This window comes from Neolamprologus brichardi, unplaced genomic scaffold, assembly GCF_056152115.1.
Source record: "Neolamprologus brichardi isolate AB-2024 unplaced genomic scaffold, ASM5615211v1 NODE_ptg000033l+_length_6344489_cov_1, whole genome shotgun sequence".
Taxonomy (NCBI): domain Eukaryota; kingdom Metazoa; phylum Chordata; class Actinopteri; order Cichliformes; family Cichlidae; genus Neolamprologus; species Neolamprologus brichardi.
Window position 1 is genome coordinate 1,802,501 of NW_028270137.1, and position 18,319 is coordinate 1,820,819.

The following is an 18,319-nucleotide window of genomic DNA, read 5'->3' on the forward strand; positions in this document are numbered from 1 at the left end:
AAAAGACGGATTTAATGTGACATAATAATGTAGATAACCTAATAATGATCCTTGTTGCTGTTTTAGAGGAGCGGTGCTTCAAAGCATAGTTGCAGATTCAGAATCTGCAGATTATACAGTACAAATAAAATGTTCACGTTTCTCCAACGTTGTCTTCCCAACAGTTTCACTGACATCTATGCTGAATGGCCAGGAAGCGTTCACGATGTCTTCTCCGGCGCTGATAATTGGCGTCTGTCTTGTGTCGGTGACGTAAAAGACGGATTTAATGCGACATTACCATCAAACAGCAGTCGCTTTGTAAAACATCAGATATGTATCGGATTCAGTACCACATACGAAAGTGACCAAGGTCGGATTTGAAAATATCGGATTTGTGCCGTTCACGCTGTCAGACCATGATCGGATAGATGGGTCGCAGAGGGTCAAAAAAATCGGATTTGATGCGCTTTCGCCTGCAGTGTGAACGTAGCCTGAGTCTTCCCTGTTTTAGTTTCCAGTAAAGTTCGTGCCCAGATTCTGTGGGGCTGGGCGGTGCTTCTGTGGGCCCCGGTCCAGATGAGCCTGGACCCCCTGGTCTTGGTGGGTTCCAGAGAGCGGGGGTGCCTACTGGGGTCAGCAGGGGGAGCTGGCCCCAGGGAGGGGCCACTTGCCCCTCCCTTCCTTCCCTCCCAATCCCCACCTGCCTCCCTCTTCCTGCTCCACCACAATCACCCACACATGCAGGGCCTTGGGGTGCAGGTGTGTCACCAGGGTGTGTCTATATGGTCTGGTCTCCCCACTCTCCCTGCCGGTGGCTGACACCCTCAGACATCGGTGCTTTGGTGGTTCTTGGTGTCCACGCCTGGGCACTCAGGTATGCACCGGCTCACTCCCGGTGGCTGCTTGTGCCTGTGGCTCGGTCAGGCCCCTTTGGGGGGTGGGGTGCCCTCGGCCTCTGTGCCTGCGGCTCGATCCCCTCTGGCACAGCTGGCTGCCGGTGGAGCTCAGGGGCACGTCACTGCAACCCCCCCTGGCTTCTGCTCCGTGGCTGCTGGGTGACCCCTCGCCCGGGGCTCTCCTCAGCTCTTTCCAGAAGAGTGGCGTGGTTGCTCCTCCGTTGATCTTCCTTGGACTTTCATGCTCTGGGGGTGTCTGGAGCCTGGATCTCCTCCATACCTGCTTCATGCCCTGGGGGATGGGGCTATGGCCTCTGTATAGGAATTTCTTTTACTTATGTATTAATCACATTATTTTATTGTATGATGCCTTGGTGCCACTGGATTTTAACATGTCTGACACTCATACATTAAGACAAATGGTGGGGGTCTAGTAAGGAAGTTGGGGGAAGCAGACAACTCCACAGGAAGAGTCTTTTGTCTCTTCGAGGACTCTGGGAGGTAGCAAGGGAGAGTGAACCTTAAACAGCTGTGTACTGCCTTTTGTTCCTGGAGAAGGTTTTTAACTGAGAGCCATGCTAGGCTCAGGGAGACTCTGCTGACCGTCTGCCCCGCGGTCATGCAGGCTCTCCACAAGCTTGGTTGTCTGTTCTTTGTGTTTTGATTAAAGAATATAAGCTACCGCTCACCGCTCGTCTGCAGGCTTTATTAAATGGAAAACTTCCACAACACTCCCCACACCCTCTAGCAGATCGTTACATGAAGGAACCTTTTGAATACAAGCGTGCTCATGCTCACAGGTGTACACACGGGGGCTCACAGACAAACTACACCTTTCTTGGCTGCTACCTCAAAGCACACTGTGCGCTGGCGCTCTTACGTGCTGCACAATGCTATTGGGTGATCGTGGCTCAAGAGTTGGGAGTTTGTCTTGTAATCGGAAGGTTGCCGGTTTGAGCCCCGGCTTGGACAGTCTCAGTCGTTGTGTCCTTGGGCAAGACACTTCACCCGTTTCCTACTGGTGGTGGTCAGAGGGCCCGGTGGCACCAGTGTCCGGCAGCCTCGCCTCTGTCAGTGCGCCCCAGGGTGGCTGTGGCTACAATGTAGCTGCCATCACCAGTGTGTGAATGGGTGGATGTGTAAAGCGCTATACAAATACAATAGTATTTAGTATTTACTGTTATATGCACATAGATTATCGCGATGGTTGGTCTGTTTTTTTGTTTGTTTTCTCTTTTTTTCTCAACTGGTGATCCAGGTGATACATATATATATGTATATGTATGTGTATTTTTTTCCCCCCTCCTTTTTTGCTGTATTTAGTATAATCCTCTATAATTATTTCTATTGTTTTTAAATCATTTATTGTATTTATCTATTGTATAAGTGTTTTTTCTCCTCTTGGGTTTTTGTTACAGACAGCAAAGGAAGAATTTGGGGGAAAACATGTTTCTTTAGTTTGCGTATGACAATGAATCTTTAACACACTGGGCTATTCAGCGTGATCGATCTGAAACACAGCAGCAAGTCCACCTCTGAATGGCTCAAAAAGAGGTTTTGGGATGGCGTAGTTAAAGTCTGGACACAAATCAGACTGAAGCATGACTTTAACCAGGCAAACCTTCCAGAGTGGGTGAACTAAAACAAGTCTGCAAAGAACAGTGGGCCAAAAATTCCTGTACTTTTTTTTTGCCATGAAGCGTGACAAACACATTTATTCGAGGGCAATCAGCTTTTGTTTTTTTTTGTTTTGTTTTTTTACACACAAGGTCAGGAAGGTTTGGATAACCTTTTCATCACACGCTGCATTTTGTGTTTACAAGAGTTCTTTATGTCAAATATTAAAAGTTGACCATCTGAAATATTTTGCATATTTGGCACACTTTAAAAAAAAATCAGAAAGGGCAATGCACTGTACACAGACACGCACTTCTAACTTAAACAGTTTTTATTCATTATCAAGAGAAGCATAAAACATAACAAGCAAACAAAAAAGAAAGAAAGACGAAAAAGAGAAAAGAAAAAAAAAGGGAATATATTAAAGTCATTATATACCTGTACAAATACACATATGGGGTAAAGAGGAGAGAAAAAAACAAAACAAGAACAAAACAAAAAAACATATTTTCACTCAATTACCCACAGATTTAGAAAGAGAAAAAGATAAACTCCAAGAATGAATTGTTGTCCTTTACGCTTACTTCCTATTTAACTGAGAACATCTTAATCGCAACCCCCCCCCCCCCCCCCCCCAACAGTTGGGACAAATCATTTGGCAAATAAGAAAGCAAAGGGGACCAAACATTGAGAAAGAGACCCTCATTTCCTCCTAAAATAGCAGCAGTTCTTTCGTGAGGAATAACTTTAAATAATTCTCTGTACCACAAAGTCACAGAGGTTTATCCTTAACTCAGTTAATGAGAATACATTTCCTAGCTACCAGCAATAGTTTGTCACATAATTTGCGCTGCAAGTGATTCAATGTTGCTTCTTTTGAGGGTAGGCCAAGAAGAAAAGGGTCCCTTTGAATCAGATTGTTAAAAATATTACTTAGATCTTGAGATATGAAATCTTTTGATTAATTTATATTCCCAAAAGTAATGAAAAAAAGTGCCAGTTTCTTTTTGACATTTACTACAAAAATGGGAAATATGGACAGACACGCACTTAAGTTATAATCTGTTTCCCCAAAACATTTAAAGAGCTCCAGAAATATTTGTATTTCATTTTTTAAAAATCCGCAGATATTATCAGTCTTTTCTATGTGATATCATGTTGATACCCATCAGTCTTTAAACTAGTCTCTTGTTTTATATGATAAAAATATACATACAATAATATATAACAATGAATATATTTTTAAAAACATATCAAATATGTAAATATCACCGGGATTTGCTTGTTATTATATCGTACATAATTTTCTTTGTTCGTTTGCAGCTTTTCTTTCACCAAAGCCTGTACTTTGAATCTGTCAGGGAGGAAGAGTGAACACATGATGGGAGCAGAAAACAAATGAGCGCGGAGAGACAACGCACGCGCAGTGGGAGCAGAGAAGGGCAGCGTGAAGCGAGGAAAACGAAAAGGAGAGTTAGGTAATAGGATTAGTGGAGTAAGAGCAAGGACGGGGAAGCGGGCAGAGTGAGAGGCGGGACACACCTGACTGAGGAAGGCAGGGCGGCCTCTCTGCTAGCTGCACACAGACACACACGGACACGCACTCAGTGCTAGCAAGCAGGCGAAGGCAGTTAGCCAGCAGAGAGCCTGCCAGCAGCCATGACAGACACTGGTGAGTAGCTGCATCCTCTGTGTGTGTGTGTGTGTGTGTGTGTGTGTGTGTGTGTGTGTGTGTGTGTGTGTGTGTGTGTGTGTGTGTGTGTGTGATGCTTCTATCCTTTCTTGCTCCGTATCAAAGGTAAAACGATTCGCAGCCGGCGTGGTGCACTGTGTTGTTGCGCCACTCTGCAGACCAGCAGCAGTGAGCTGTTTGTGCCACCGGCCAGTAAGGTTGCAGCGCTGTGTAGTTCAGGAGTGGATGGACATAAACTTACCAGCTGAGCCACACAATCAAACAACCCAGCCTCCTCTGTGCTCTGAGGCATGAGCCATTTCTTTGCTTCCTCATAGATTAAAATAGACACAATACCATCATAATACCAGTACTATCCAAAATGTACCGTGTAGTCTAACAATGAGCATCACAGTGACAGGATTTAGTGGTGATGGGATTAGATTTCCCAGTTGTTCCTGTTATTGTGTCCATGCAGTCACGTTTGTAGTGTAGCTGAAGTAGGTTTAATAGGCACCCCGGGAACTTCTTGGCATTACATTGTGAGACTGACTGGGAAATTGTTGGCCTGTGCTTTAACACAGACACATGCACACAGTGAGCCACACCGCCCTGACTGTGCTCAGCTGGTTGTCTACCAATCCAAAGGTCGATGGATCGATTCCCTGGCTGCTGCAGTCTGCATGTCAAAATATCCTCGGGCAAGATGCCGAGTGAGTGTGTGTGGATGAACGCTATAGAAGAAAGTGGTTGTATGAATGTGTGTGCGACTGGCTGAATGAGGCTTGTAGTAACAAGTGCTTTAAGTGCTCAGTTAGAACAGAAGAGTCTATAAGTCTTTTTACACATGCAGAAGGACACGAGGGCTAGATCGTGACATACAAGTGTGTGTATCCGTTTCCTGGCCCCCTTCACCCGGGCTATTTTCAATCGACTTTATAGGGATTAGCCGAGGTGATTACCATCTGCACTCGTGTGTGCGTCTGACTGAAATGGACTGTATGTGTCTAAGAAGCTCTTTAGGTTTGTTATTGAGGTATACTCCATGCCTTTGGTGGAAGAAATGTCCAAGCGTGCACAGCCCTTTGCTGGCACGTGTAAACTGTTCAAACTTTATTCAACCACATCACTGAACAGAAACATCAGTGTTGTATTTAAGTTTAATATAGCTATAAAGGTTTAAGTTTAACCAAGACTTTGTTTATTGGTGGGTGAAAGAGAAAAAAAGCATCATGTAAGTCGTATTGTACAAAATCAGGATTAGGAGAAATATAATTGTGTTGTGGGAGTTCAGCTGAATTTGGCAAATAATAACATCAAAGCTCTATAAAATACTCAAAAAATAAAGAGGATTTTCACTCCTGATGTTTGATGTAATTAAACATTAAACATTTGTCCCCAGTTCTTGTTAACCTTTCAGCTGATGTCTGTGAAGGTTCTCAGTCATCCAGGTCATCGTGGTCTAAGGAGCTTGGAAAGACTGGACTTCTTTAAGTTGAAGACGTTTCACCTCTCATCCAAGAAGCTTCTTCAGTTCTAAGAGTTGATTGGTGGAGAGCCCCAGTCCCGTCTTCATGCAACTTAAAGAAGACGCTTTTCTTTCTGACCTGTTAGACTTTCAGCTGATGAATTCTTGAAGAAGTTGTATTGTTGGCTCTAGTGAACCATTTCATATCTGCAGATGATCTCTGGTCTCCAGTAGCTTCTTCATATATGTTCTGCATGTGGTGGAGCATCATATCAGCTACAATACCTGTAAGAGTGCTGCCAAGACTTGTAGAAGAAAATAGGAAAAACATTTTTTGGATAATAACGTCTTGCAGGCTAAAGCGCTAATGCTTTTTTTTCTCAGTTGCTGCTTTGTTGATTATTCTGCTTTTCATTGTGTCTTTTTCTGCTTATAAAGAAGCTTTATTTATTAGGGTAGCTTGAACGTTTATACTCCTTATCTTTCCAGACTGTTTTCTCACTATTTTTGAATTTTATTATATATTTACATTTTGGGCGATCGTGGCTCCAGAGTTGGGAGTTCGCCTTGTAATCGGAAGGTTGCCGGTTCGAGCCCCGGCTCGGACAGTCTCGGTCGTTGTGTCCTTGGGCAAGACACTTCACCTACCGCCTACTGGTGTTGGCCAGAAGGGCCGATGGCGCGATATGGCAGCCTCGCTTCTGTCAGTCTGCCCCAGGGCAGCTGTGGCTACAACTGTAGCTGCCTCCACCAGTGTGTGAATGTGAGAGTGAATGGGTGGATGACTGGACGTGTAAAAGCGCTTTGGGGTCCCTAGGCGGGACTAGTAAAAGCGCTATACAAATACAGACCATTTACCATTTACCATTTTAAGCCATCAGCAGTGCAAGAAGGAGCAGGATGCGCACTGCCAGAGTCCTACAAAATGACCTCCAGAGGCCATTGGATGTGAATGTCTGTGACCAAACAATCAGAAACAGACTTCATAAGTGTGACGTCCTGTAGTGGACCCTCTGCTCACTGTGGAGCTGTATAATCTACTGTATATCATTCTGGTTGTGAAGGATGAGTCCCTCATCTCCAACCGGGTGCAGCAGATGGCGGCCCCTCCCTGATCCTGGCTCAGTCGGAGGTTTCTTCCTGTTAGAGGAGGGGTTTTAAAACATGTCTTTCCTCACTGCCGTGCAACAACTGGGCTTTCTGATTGTTGCATTCTTTGTATTATTGTCATATAAAGCGTGTTGAGGTAACTGTTGTTGTGGCGCTATATAAATAAAATTAAAGTCCATACTTTCACTTAGGGCTGCTCGATTATGGCAAAAATGATAATCACGATTATTTTCACTGAGATCTCGATTATTTGACGATATTTATTTAACAATAACAATGTGTTGAATAATGACTTTAAAAAATAATATAAAATAGTGTGCAAATACTGATAACAGTGCAAATGTTTGCAATATAAGAAATAAATGAAAAATGTAAACATCTATCAGGGCTCGCAAAATTTCAAAATCCCTGGTAGTCCTTCGGGCAGAGACTCTTCAGTTTTTGGTAGCCCAAAATAAATTTAAGTTGCCCGAATAAAAAAGAGCAATTTTTTGATTGATGTTTTGTTTCCTGTTTTGTTTCCATTACAATATTATACATTAAAGTATAATATTGTAATGGAAACAAAACATTAATCAAAAAATTGTTGAAACACAAATTACAACATTGTATAAAAGTTACAATCATCAACTCAAATACTTGGTTCTAATTGAACAGAAATTTCTATGAACTTGTAAGAACTGTGTAGGACATGAATCTGTCTGTGTCAGATCCTGAATTTGAAATTTCCACTGAAGTCACGGGTAAGAGGCAAGTGGAACCAAGATTGAGGCCGTTTGCTTTTTGAAGTTTGCAAAGACTGATAAACTGTGCCAGTGGTAGTTCACTCTTTGCAACATAGTAGCTGTTCTATTTGCAATTGGTGTTTGTTCTGGGAAAGATATTGCAGACTGAGCAATAATGCATTTCTTGCATTTCTCATGGGTTCTAATGGGGGCCTTTCTTAAAATGACTGGTCCCAGTAACAAAGGCGCTTGTTGACTCAGAAATCGAGGGAAACAACAACACACCCAGCAGAACATTATGTTATTTACACGGGTGCACATAAGTGGTCCACATGTGTGCAATCGCTGTCAAAATAAAAGACGCGCACCAGATAAAAAGTTGCAACGCGCGTTTGCGTCCATATAAAGGCTGTTTTTGTCCGCTAGAGTTTCATGGCACATTCTGCACCACCTCTCTGTGCGTTCATCATTTGTTTGAAGCCAGCTCACCTCCTGCAACCACTTTTCTGAGAATACGCGCTTCTTTTGTGGTTCGGACTCCTGACATTTCTTTGGAGGTGGAGGAACACCAAAGTAATTGCTTAAAGGAGCTTCTTCGACATCTTTAAGAGTTCTAAACAAATGTCTGTCCTCCTCCTGAAAATCTTATGTACGCAAACATGCGTTGCAACTTCTTATCTTGTGCGCGTTTTTTATTTTGACAGCGAATGCGCACCTGCGGACCACTTATGTGCAGCCCTGGTTATTTAGCTCGTCATATTGCAGCCACAGAAATTCTTTTGTCCATGAAACCATAAAGCTGCACTTTCTTTTTGCCTCATAGTCTGATTTGTCATAACTTTTCCGTTTTGTGGTAAGCTTTTCTTTGGCTGTCACTTCTTCACGCTGACCTGTCTTATTTGGCTCAGCAGAACTAAAATATATATCCTGCTGCTTTTACACACGCACTCACATAACGCTCAGCGATTCTCTGCGCGATCAACCTCTCACATGTTTAAGCTGCGGGAGATTTCACTTGTCATGTTTGCATAGTAAGCTAACGATTGATGAGACGACGTCAGAGGAATTGGTGCGCAAATTATCATCACTCACCAATCAGTGCTGTCGCTCTCTATACACAGTTCACGCGATTGCAAAGTGAAAGCAAAAAAACAAGCGCAAATTCAAACGCGATTTCAATACGTCACATATTGACAGTGGCTCACCGATGCCAATGACATAATTACCCAGCTACATTTCTGAAAGAATGCAAAAGCATTGACATATATTTTTCCTTCCCACGATAGGCTGACGGGCAGAGCAGAGATAGATTTTGGTAAAATTGCTAGCCCCGGGACTTCGGGCTAGCGATTTTGTCTATGTTTAGTGAACTTTGCAGTGTTGCTCTGTGGTGCAGCTACGACACTGTAGCAAAGTTTACACACTATGTCCACTTGAGCCACGTCTGACTCAAACCCATAATGTTTCCACACCACTCAAGTTTTTTTACCTCTTTTCAACCAACGGCAGTCACTCTCCTCTCCAAATAACTTCTGCTTAGCTTTCCGAGCTTCCCTCGGGTCCTCTTAATTGTTGTGACGCGTGTTCGAAACGCAGAGAGGTGCGCTCGATTTGCCACACGGAGTAAAGCACGAGGGAGGGGCTAATAATCGGCTCAGTCATTTTTAATGATCGTTGAAAGCCCAGATCGTAATCGAGATTAAAATTCGATTAATTGAGCAGCCCTACTTTCACTTTGGTTTTTGTTGTGTCTTTAAATTCAGCTCTCTATAAGTTGACCATTTTCATTTCAGTCTAACATTTCTCAAACAAAACACATTTTCAGTCAAAAACTTCCAGAAGCCATTCGTTGTTATGTTTTTTTATTTTTCATGTCAGGTAACATGATCACTATTTATTATGTGTGTGTATGAACACCTTTTGCTATGTTGTGGGTTATAAAACCAAATGTAACAAATTGTAAGCTTAGCCTGTCAACAGATACAAACAAATGTCCTCTTATAAACGGGTCGCAGCAGATGGCCCCGCCCCTCCCTGAGCCTGGTTCTGCTGGAGGTTTCTTCCTGTTAAAACGGAGTTTTTCCTTCCCACTGTCGCCAAAGTGTTTGTTGGGTTTTTCTCTGTATCTATGAAGCGCCTTGAGGCGACTTTTGTTGTGATTTGGTCCTATATAAATAAAATTGAATTGAATTGATATTTCATGTCCTAACTTGGTAGCCAGGGGTCAGTCCATCAGGGTCTCTGCCCTTGGCTGCCACCCAGCACACATTGCATCCAACCCCTACGGCGCCTCCTGTGGGTGGTGGACCTACCGGAGGATGGACCCATGTCCCTTTTTTGGGATGCTCGCCCTGAAGCACCCTCCCCGGGTCTGGATCCAGAGCGGGGCCACGGAAATCCTATCCTGAGCAGTACCATTGATCTTCTGCTCATAGGCGTTTTTGAATTTTGAAACTTGAATGTATTAAGCAGTTAAAGGTTCAAGGTAGAAATGGCTGCCGTGTCTCTTTGCTCACTTAGCGATCCAAATAAACAAAGAGCGCCCCGCCCCCGCTTTTATTGCTGGTCACAGAAACATCACAGAAACCAAAGTTCTTGCTCACAGGCGGTCATATGATTGTTGGGTTGGGTTTTTTTTTATACTATTGTAGGGTCTACCTTACAATATAAAGCACGTTGCGGCGACTGTTATTGGGATTTGGCGCTGTATAAATAAAATTTAATTAAACTGAATTGAACTATAGGATCACTTAAACCTGAACGCCAAGTTAGGCATACAGGACTTAGTGCTTGGTGGCCACTAACCAACATCTGTCTACGATTTTGTGTTGGTAACAAGGTAACCCAGCTCCTTATTTTGTCAGTGCTGCAGATTTTCCAGATCTTGTTGGTAGATTTTTAGTTGCTTCGTTGTCAGAATCATAATCTTATTCAAGTTGTGTGCTAGCTATAAAACGGCATGTCTCATGTTACTAAAGCTAACAGCTAACTCTTGTTGTGTGTGGCAGACTCTCTGTGTGAGGCGTTAAAAGCTATCAGTGTGAGCACAGAGCTGATTGAAGAAGAGCTCAAGCCTCATTTGGATACAGTGCTGGCTGCGCTGCTAGAAAAGAGTAAGTCGTATAACACACACATCCCAGGAAGTTCATCTGGACGAAGCGTTTTCAGTGGGAAACATTTCTTCAGTCTGATTCCAGGTTTCTCCAACCTTATAAACAGTACCTTTGGATAATGGCTGAAACTAGCACCACTAGGCCATGTTTCAGTTTCATGGTATTAACATGCAAATTATCATAAACATTGATCAGTGGCCATGAGTGCCATTCACAGAGAGTGGAGAAATGTTCATGCATGAAGACATTTTAACCCACGTTGATAAGGACTGCCTAAAGCTAGTACGTGAGTGCGAGCAAACAGCACGAGAGATGGCTGACTGCAGCCGCCACCAAGACAGGATTACTCCTAAAAGTCTGCAACTGAGATCTTCAGTTAAGGGCCTCTGAGCAACAAAAGTCCTCCAGAAGAACCAGCTGCTCGGTGAGCATATGAGACAAACTCATTTTACTCTGGTATCCTACCCTGGACACCAACCAGTCATTGGTTCAGGTATGTGGATGACACCTGGGGGAAATCAGAGTTCACTGATCACATTAACTCGGTTGATAAATGGCAGGTTAGTCTTAAGTTAGACTGAGATTTCCATCAGTAATGAGTACCATAAACCTACACATACGGATCAGTACTTAAGGTTTGACTCTCATCATCCATTGGAGCACAAAGTAGGTGTCATCAGAGAGGAATACCATCCCCACAGACAAAGCAGAAGAACATCATATCAAGAAAGTGCTGAGTGAATGTGGTTATCCCAGTTTTGACAAATATCCAACTGGGAAGGCACTTGACGAAAGCTCCAGACGACCGAGGAGAGATGGAAGCGAAAACCTTTAGTGACCCTTTATGTGTCAGGACTATCGGAACAGCTGAGACGCATTTTCACAAAACACCGAGTCTCTGTGGCTTTCAAATTCCAAACACGCCAAAAACCGGTGCACCCCAAAGATCGCGTCCTCTCGGCACAAACAGAGTAACATAGTGCAGGAGGATTTCCAGGATTTATACATCGGGGAAACCAAACGACCTCTAGCAAAGCAGATGGCGCAGCACAGAAGAGCTACCTCGTCAGGCCAAGGGTTAATCTGTCACCATCTTACATGCTGTGATTGCAGCCTTTCCCCAACTCTCTGTGATGGTACTCATGGCCACTGATCAATGTTTATTGAGTTGTGACAATTTGCATATTAAAGATCATCAAACTGACCTCACGGCTCATTGTCAGTCAGTGGTGCTAGCTTCAGTCATTATGCAAATGCACCGTTTCTAAGGCGACGTCCACACTGCATCGTTTTCTCTCCGTTTTGGTCTCCCGTCCACACTGAGACGGCGTTTTCCTCCAGGAAAACCGCAGCGAAACGCTCTCGAAAACGAAAACGCAGACTTTCTAAAACGATGATTTTAGTCATCTGATGCAGTCACGTGACCAATTAAACAAAGCTAGCGGAGGGCATTATTCAGCAGTTGTTTTGATTGCTCTGTTTTGACTGCCCTGTTAAAGATTAATATCAGTGTACATGCTCCAGATAGCTTTTCTTCAAATTCTTTAATTCTCACTCGCTTTTGTGCATGCGCAGGACCGCAACGTAAGCGTTTTGGGCCGTTTCAGTGTGGACGCACAGCTCTGTGAAAACGACTGAAAACACTAGTGTGGACGTGGAGCGTTTTCAAATCTATCCGGGCTAGTGTGGACGTAGCCTAAGGTTGGAAACCTGCAGTCAGCTGCGACTGAAGAAGTCCCCCAGCTGAGTGATGAAACATTTGTCCCACTGAAAAAGCTTCGTCCAGACGAACAGAATCAACCTTTTGAGTCATCAAAGCCTCACACTTTCACTTTTCAACTAACATCACATATTACATGGTGAATTTTCTAAATGAACGGACTTTTGTGTTCACAGAGAAAGATGCTGCTATCGACGTTGCCAAAAGTGGGATTCTACCCATACTGGCTCAGGCCTTACAGAGAAAAAGCAGTCTGAGCTGCCAGGTGGCTTTGGTGGTGGCAGAGATGGCCCGAGAAGGTAGAACACTTGAACACTATAAAACTGTGTGAGCTTCATAAAACAGTTTGTACAGTATAAGCTTCCTCATGTTGTCTTGTCTCATGTTCTCTTTGAAGAGCTTTAGGATTCCACAAGGTCCTTAAAATCAGTTTAACTTGTGTTAAAGACCTTGTACTATGTTTATTTTTAATTACAATAATTATTAAATATCAAATAAAAATATATTGCATAGGGGTGCAACGATACACAAAATTCACGGTTCGGTTCGATACTTTGGTGTCACGGTTCGATATTTTTTCGATACAAAAAAATGTTCATGCCTTTTTAATTTGTCATTTATTAAAATTATAAATATATATTTTAACTCAAAAGTACAGTTTTTAAATTTAATGTTGCTGAAACAACAAAGTAATAAAAAAATAAATCTATCTGATGGAGAAATCACTCATCTTTGGAAAAGAGAGTTTATTACAGAGAAATGTCTCTTTCCAAAATAAAAGCTCTACTATACGCTTCTTCTGGGCTATATTCTCAGCAGCATATTAAACATATCAGGTCCCCATAAGGAGAATCATGTGCTAACGGCTGTCTAAATGACTCGGGTAAAGTTTGTAGCATGCGTGCTTGTTGTTTTTGTCTGCTTCCACTTGTCTCTGCACGAGGATGATGTCGGAGTAAATGTGCAGTCATATTCGTTGTGTTCCCACTAGTGCTGTCAGCGTTAATCTGAAATGACGTTAACGCCACAACACGGCACATCTCCGTTAACGAGCTACCGCGGATCGCCCCGTGCGTGGGGCTGGACGGCGTCAACACGTTAACGAGCTAACTGCGCTAACGCACTAGTTCCCACCAATGTAATTGAGCATTGCGTGGCACATCCGACATACTGTTTTACTTTAGTCCATGACGCGCTTACCTTCAGGGTCACACGTCACATGAAGACCAAAATAGTTCCAAACGCCAGATCTGAATGAGGGTGGGGGAGGTTCAATTTGCCATGTTGCAACGAGCTTAGCTTCTGTCTGCTAGCTTGCGCTGCGCTCAGTGAATCTGTGTTCGACTACTCCGCCTAGGCTGCACTGTCGAGCGCAGATCCACTGAGCGCTCAACACAGAAGAAAAGTTGATAAAATAAATTAAAAATTTTGTATTGTTTGATACATATGTGTACCGAACCGAAAGCACTGTATCGAACGGTTCAATATCGATACGAGTATCGTTGCACCCCTAATATTGCAGTTTATAAGGAAACATTTTTATCCCTTTTAAGTAACTTAAAGCCAGCATGTGTGGGATTATACAGATGAAGCCACTTTAGAAAACGTCCAAACTGGTTTAGTTTAGGGCCACTTTCAACTTACTGGGTTGACGTTTTATCTGTACGAGGTTGTTGTGTTTTTCACTTAATTCCACACAGAGTGGCTGAAAATGTGATGCTTTTAAAAAAGGGTTGCATCTTATGCTCCAGTGATGCGTCATGAGACTAAAACACCAGGTTGCTTCGTAGCTGTTGAGTAACTTCAGCATTTACAAGGTTTGATGTCCGTGTATGTGTTGTAGCTGTCGTGAGGGAGCCATGCATCGAGGCAGGCCTGGTGAAGGTGCTGGTTCCCCATCTGAACAGCAATAACCAAGAAATGCTGCTGAACTCTGGCAGGGCCATTGGGCGCATCTGCTTTGACAACTGTGAGTGGGTGGGACACTGCTGGCTCCGTCAGCAGGGCGTTCTCCGTGTGCTGATGAGTCTGATTTCTTTTGAAGGTTACAGAGAGTGACAGATCTTAATTCCAGCCTCAAACTACATGATATTGTCATGGTAACTACATCATGTTTGGCAACTACAGATCAGTCATGCAAGCTGCTCTCAGAGCATGTCAGGTTTCCTAGATGCAGCGTTGCTTTGCATCCATTATTGCACTATGCAAGATAAAAGAACTGTATGATGCCTATTTTTGTTCCTGACTGCCACACAGTCAACAACATTGCACAGGGTGAGCTGGAGCATTCACAGTATTAACTGGTGCAGAGTAAGCCTGGCAGTACACTGTCTTAGTGTTCTAGTTGCTGTGTCAAAACGAAAACGACTCTTGCAGCAGGTTACGTGTTTCCAGCCTTCAGCGTGCCATGCTTCTGTTCGTGGCTGGGAGGGGTGGAGCCTGATATGATCTGCTGCTGTAGCCGCCCATTGCAGAACCAGCCAGTCTTCTCTTTCTCCTCCAGCTTTTCACATTTGACATTTGCATCCATATTGTAATGTTGTATAAAGCACTTTGAATACTAAGGTAGAGTCAAAGAGCTAGATAAGACCCAGTCCATGTACCACAGAACTGCCTCTCAGTAAACGCTTAGAACTTTTCAGCATCCTGAGAAAATGCTCTGAGATCCATTTTTTAACAAAATGATAAAAATGGATATGTAGAGGTCTCTCACTTTATTCCTTAACACTTATCTCTGTCCACCTTTTTTACCTAGCATACCAGCAGGACCAGTTAGTCCAGAGTGGTGTAATCCCCAGACTCGTGTCCATAATGAGGGAGTATCCTGGCAATGATCCACTGGTCAATGTCTGTCTGCTGGCCCTGTGTAACCTGGCAGACATGGGTGATTATTTACTGTTTGTATTCGTTGTATTCAGTGCTGTTAGATGTAGTTTGATTGTCAGACATGTTCTTTATAGCTACAGCATTGCCTTTAATGAATGCACCTGCAACCAGTGTTGGGTAAGTTACTTTAAAAAAGTAATTAATTACTAATTACTTAGTCAATATTGTATTTAAAATACTTATCTAATTACTGTGTCTGAAAAGTAACTTAATTACTAAATCAGTAATTTAACTAAATACTTCTTAAAATCTCTATAAACCTTGAGTGGCAAACAATAGAAATTAAACTCTTTAAATAAATAATAAAAAAAAATGTAAAAAATAAAATAAAAAATTAATTTATTAATAAATTAATAATTAATAAATTTATTTAAAAAATAAAAAAATAAAAAAAATTAAATAATAAATAAATATTTTTAAAGACGGAGACTCTAAAGCAGCGGTCTCCAACCTTTTTTGCGCCACGGACCGGTTTATGCCCGACAATATTTTCACGGACCGGCCTTTAAGGTGTCGCGGATAAATACAACAAAATAAAACTAGTACTGGTACCGAAAAAAAGAAGATTTATTCATAACACACGTGAAAAGACCCAGGAAAACCGAGTAAACGATAAAAACGATAACAAAATAACGCTGAAAACCGATAAAAACCCTGAAAACTATACATTTCACACCTGAGCCTCAACTCTCGCGGCCCGGTACCAAACGACTCACGGACCGGTCCGAGGCCCGGGGGTTGGGGACCGCTGATCTACAGTACGCAGCTGTAGCATCTCTTCCACAGTGTCGCCTGCGATCATTCTTTAAGCTCACCTTCAGACACTTTCTGTGCTGCTGAAGTAAAATCAGGTTTTGCTGCTTAGCAGCAGTTGCCGCGGTGATGGATGATGAACAAGGATCGCTCAGAAGTGTTCGTCTCTGCTCTGTGTCAGCTTCAGTAGATTACTCGTGCTATGAACAGCAGCCCATAGTTTTTACATATTACTGTAATGTTCTTGTCTGCTTGTTTCAGAAAAGTGAAGAGACGGGAATAAAAAAACAGCCACTCGCTTCAGTCCGACATCTCCCGCTGTAGAAAACGACCGTGCAGCAAACTGGTGTGAAACGACGCAGCTGCACTACAGCGACGTTAAAGAGTTTACTTCTACGTTTAGAAGACAGATTATTGAAATTAAATAATGATTTTCAGCGAGTTTAATTATTTTACAATGTAACGCAAGCACATTGTAAGTAACTGTAATTAAAATACCTAAAAATGAACAGTAATCAGTTACTCTACTTTTTCAGTGGAAAAGTAATTTAATTACAGTAACGCGTTACACCCAACACTGCTGCAACCCTAAACATGAAGCAGAGAGGGTTTTGTTTTGTGAGCAACATGCCAGAGATAAATGGCTGACACAGTCCCCGTAACCATGTCAGGCCAGAGGAATCTTTTAAAGCCTTTTAACAGAAGAAAGCATTTGAGTTTAGTCTCGAACTACTCAACAAACTGTGCGTTATAATTGTATTGTATTAATATAGCATGCACACCTGGAGAAATTTAGGGTTCAGTATCTTGTTAAGAGCACTTCAACTTTGATCAGAGAAACCTGTTGAACTGCTCTGCCTCCTTAGCCACAGTTCTTTTCAGCTACTGTGATCTAATTACAGCTTACACAGCTTACAGGTTAAAGCAACCAAAGTGTGTCCCAGTGGCAGGTGGGCTAATACTTCAGAAAAGAAAAAAGAAATCCTTCTCATGCAGAGACGATTCACTGTGCAATAAGCTGTTCTGCTATGATTATGATGTGTCAGTAATTCTGTAGCTGATTACAGACCACATGTGTTTGCAGACTCTGCGAGGGAGGCGCTGGCACAGCTGGATGTTGCAGATGTGCTGATATTTCAGCTGAAACAGGCCCCTGATGCTGAACGCCGACATGTCATTTTGGAAATACTGGGCTCTCTGGGAGAGAGCGGTAAGGGCATGTTTTTAATCGACTGGTGAACCTCCGCCCATCTTTACTCCTCAGAAACGTTCTTTTTAGTACCATCTACTTTTGTTGGTCCACTTCCAACTTATTTGAAACATGCTGCTTTTATCCAATTCATAATGAGCTAATACGTTTCATGATCTACTAAAATATTAAATCAGTGTTCTGTGTTTTAATGTCAGTTAAAATGGGTCTACACTTGCAGATCCATAGTATTTGGTTTTCCTACTTTTTACGCAGCTTTTCTGGAGTTTGGGTTGTAGAAAGCTTGAGGGAGATGGAGAGCAGCCTTGGCATGTGGCATTGCCTTGACTTGTCAGACATTTATTTTTTGATGGATGAAGTAAGAAAATGTGTCTCCTATTATAAAAGCACCCAAAGACTTTTACCACATATGCTGCTCAGTAACAAAATAAAGTCCAAACATTAGTTTTCTTCATGCATATGTTAATGATTAACCCTTTAAAGCCAGTCGGAGCGGGCACGCTCTGTTTTGCTAACTATTTTTAAATCCTTGTAGCTCTGCAACCACGTGAGCTAGCGCAATAATGTTTTTTGCATATGAAACCGGAGGAGTTGTACTTACATCTTATGCCATCAGCTTGTCCTCGGTCACAGTTTCCTTCCTCATATAACTTTGCAAAAACTGCATAAAAAGCACTTGCAGCAACAAAAACATAATATTCCAGAAACACGCTTTGCTGATCCGATCAGCTGTTCATAACACTTCCTATGTTGGAATACACGTCAGAGTGAACTTTTGCATGTCTGCCATGACCTGCCCGAAACCGGAAGTGACGTCATTTTCGCGGAAATGTAGTTTTTTTACCATCAGGGCCTCATGAGCCTATACTGGTGTTTTTAAAAGTTATCTTTGACTTTATGACTTTCTGTGTGGTTTCTGGGATGCTTAGGACTCATATTGCACTGCTGGAAATAGTTTATTTTGATGCATATGCTGTTTTTTTGCAAATTTGCATTATAATATTTATTTTCGTTTTTCCTGCAGTGTATAAAAATTGGTGTATTTCAAAAATAAAACTATGAAGACACTTAAAATAAATTTCCTGTGGTGGGAAACTATTTTGTGCAACTTTTTTGTATTTACAGTTTTGAGGTATAAGCCTCTTAAATTTCTCTAACTAGAAATAT

The 18,319-nt window shown here is 42.4% G+C and overlaps 2 protein-coding genes across 2 annotated transcripts in view; one reads left to right on the forward strand and one right to left on the reverse strand.

Annotated features, from left to right (window-relative positions):
• LOC102793538 (neurotrypsin) overlaps window positions 1–18,319 on the reverse strand; it is a 70,632-nt gene that overhangs the window by 43,315 nt on the left and 8,998 nt on the right. The window lies entirely within an intron of this gene.
• Window positions 3,934–18,319, forward strand: part of LOC102793827 (rap1 GTPase-GDP dissociation stimulator 1) — a 33,631-nt gene continuing 19,245 nt past the window's right edge. Inside the window, exons 1-6 of the mRNA XM_087837520.1 lie at window positions 3,934–4,167; window positions 10,479–10,583; window positions 12,480–12,602; window positions 14,147–14,272; window positions 15,059–15,187; window positions 17,027–17,152. Of these exons, the coding sequence (XP_087693646.1) occupies window positions 4,155–4,167; window positions 10,479–10,583; window positions 12,480–12,602; window positions 14,147–14,272; window positions 15,059–15,187; window positions 17,027–17,152 (622 nt within the window). The 5' untranslated portion in view covers window positions 3,934–4,154. The remainder of the gene's footprint in view (window positions 4,168–10,478; window positions 10,584–12,479; window positions 12,603–14,146; window positions 14,273–15,058; window positions 15,188–17,026; window positions 17,153–18,319) is intronic.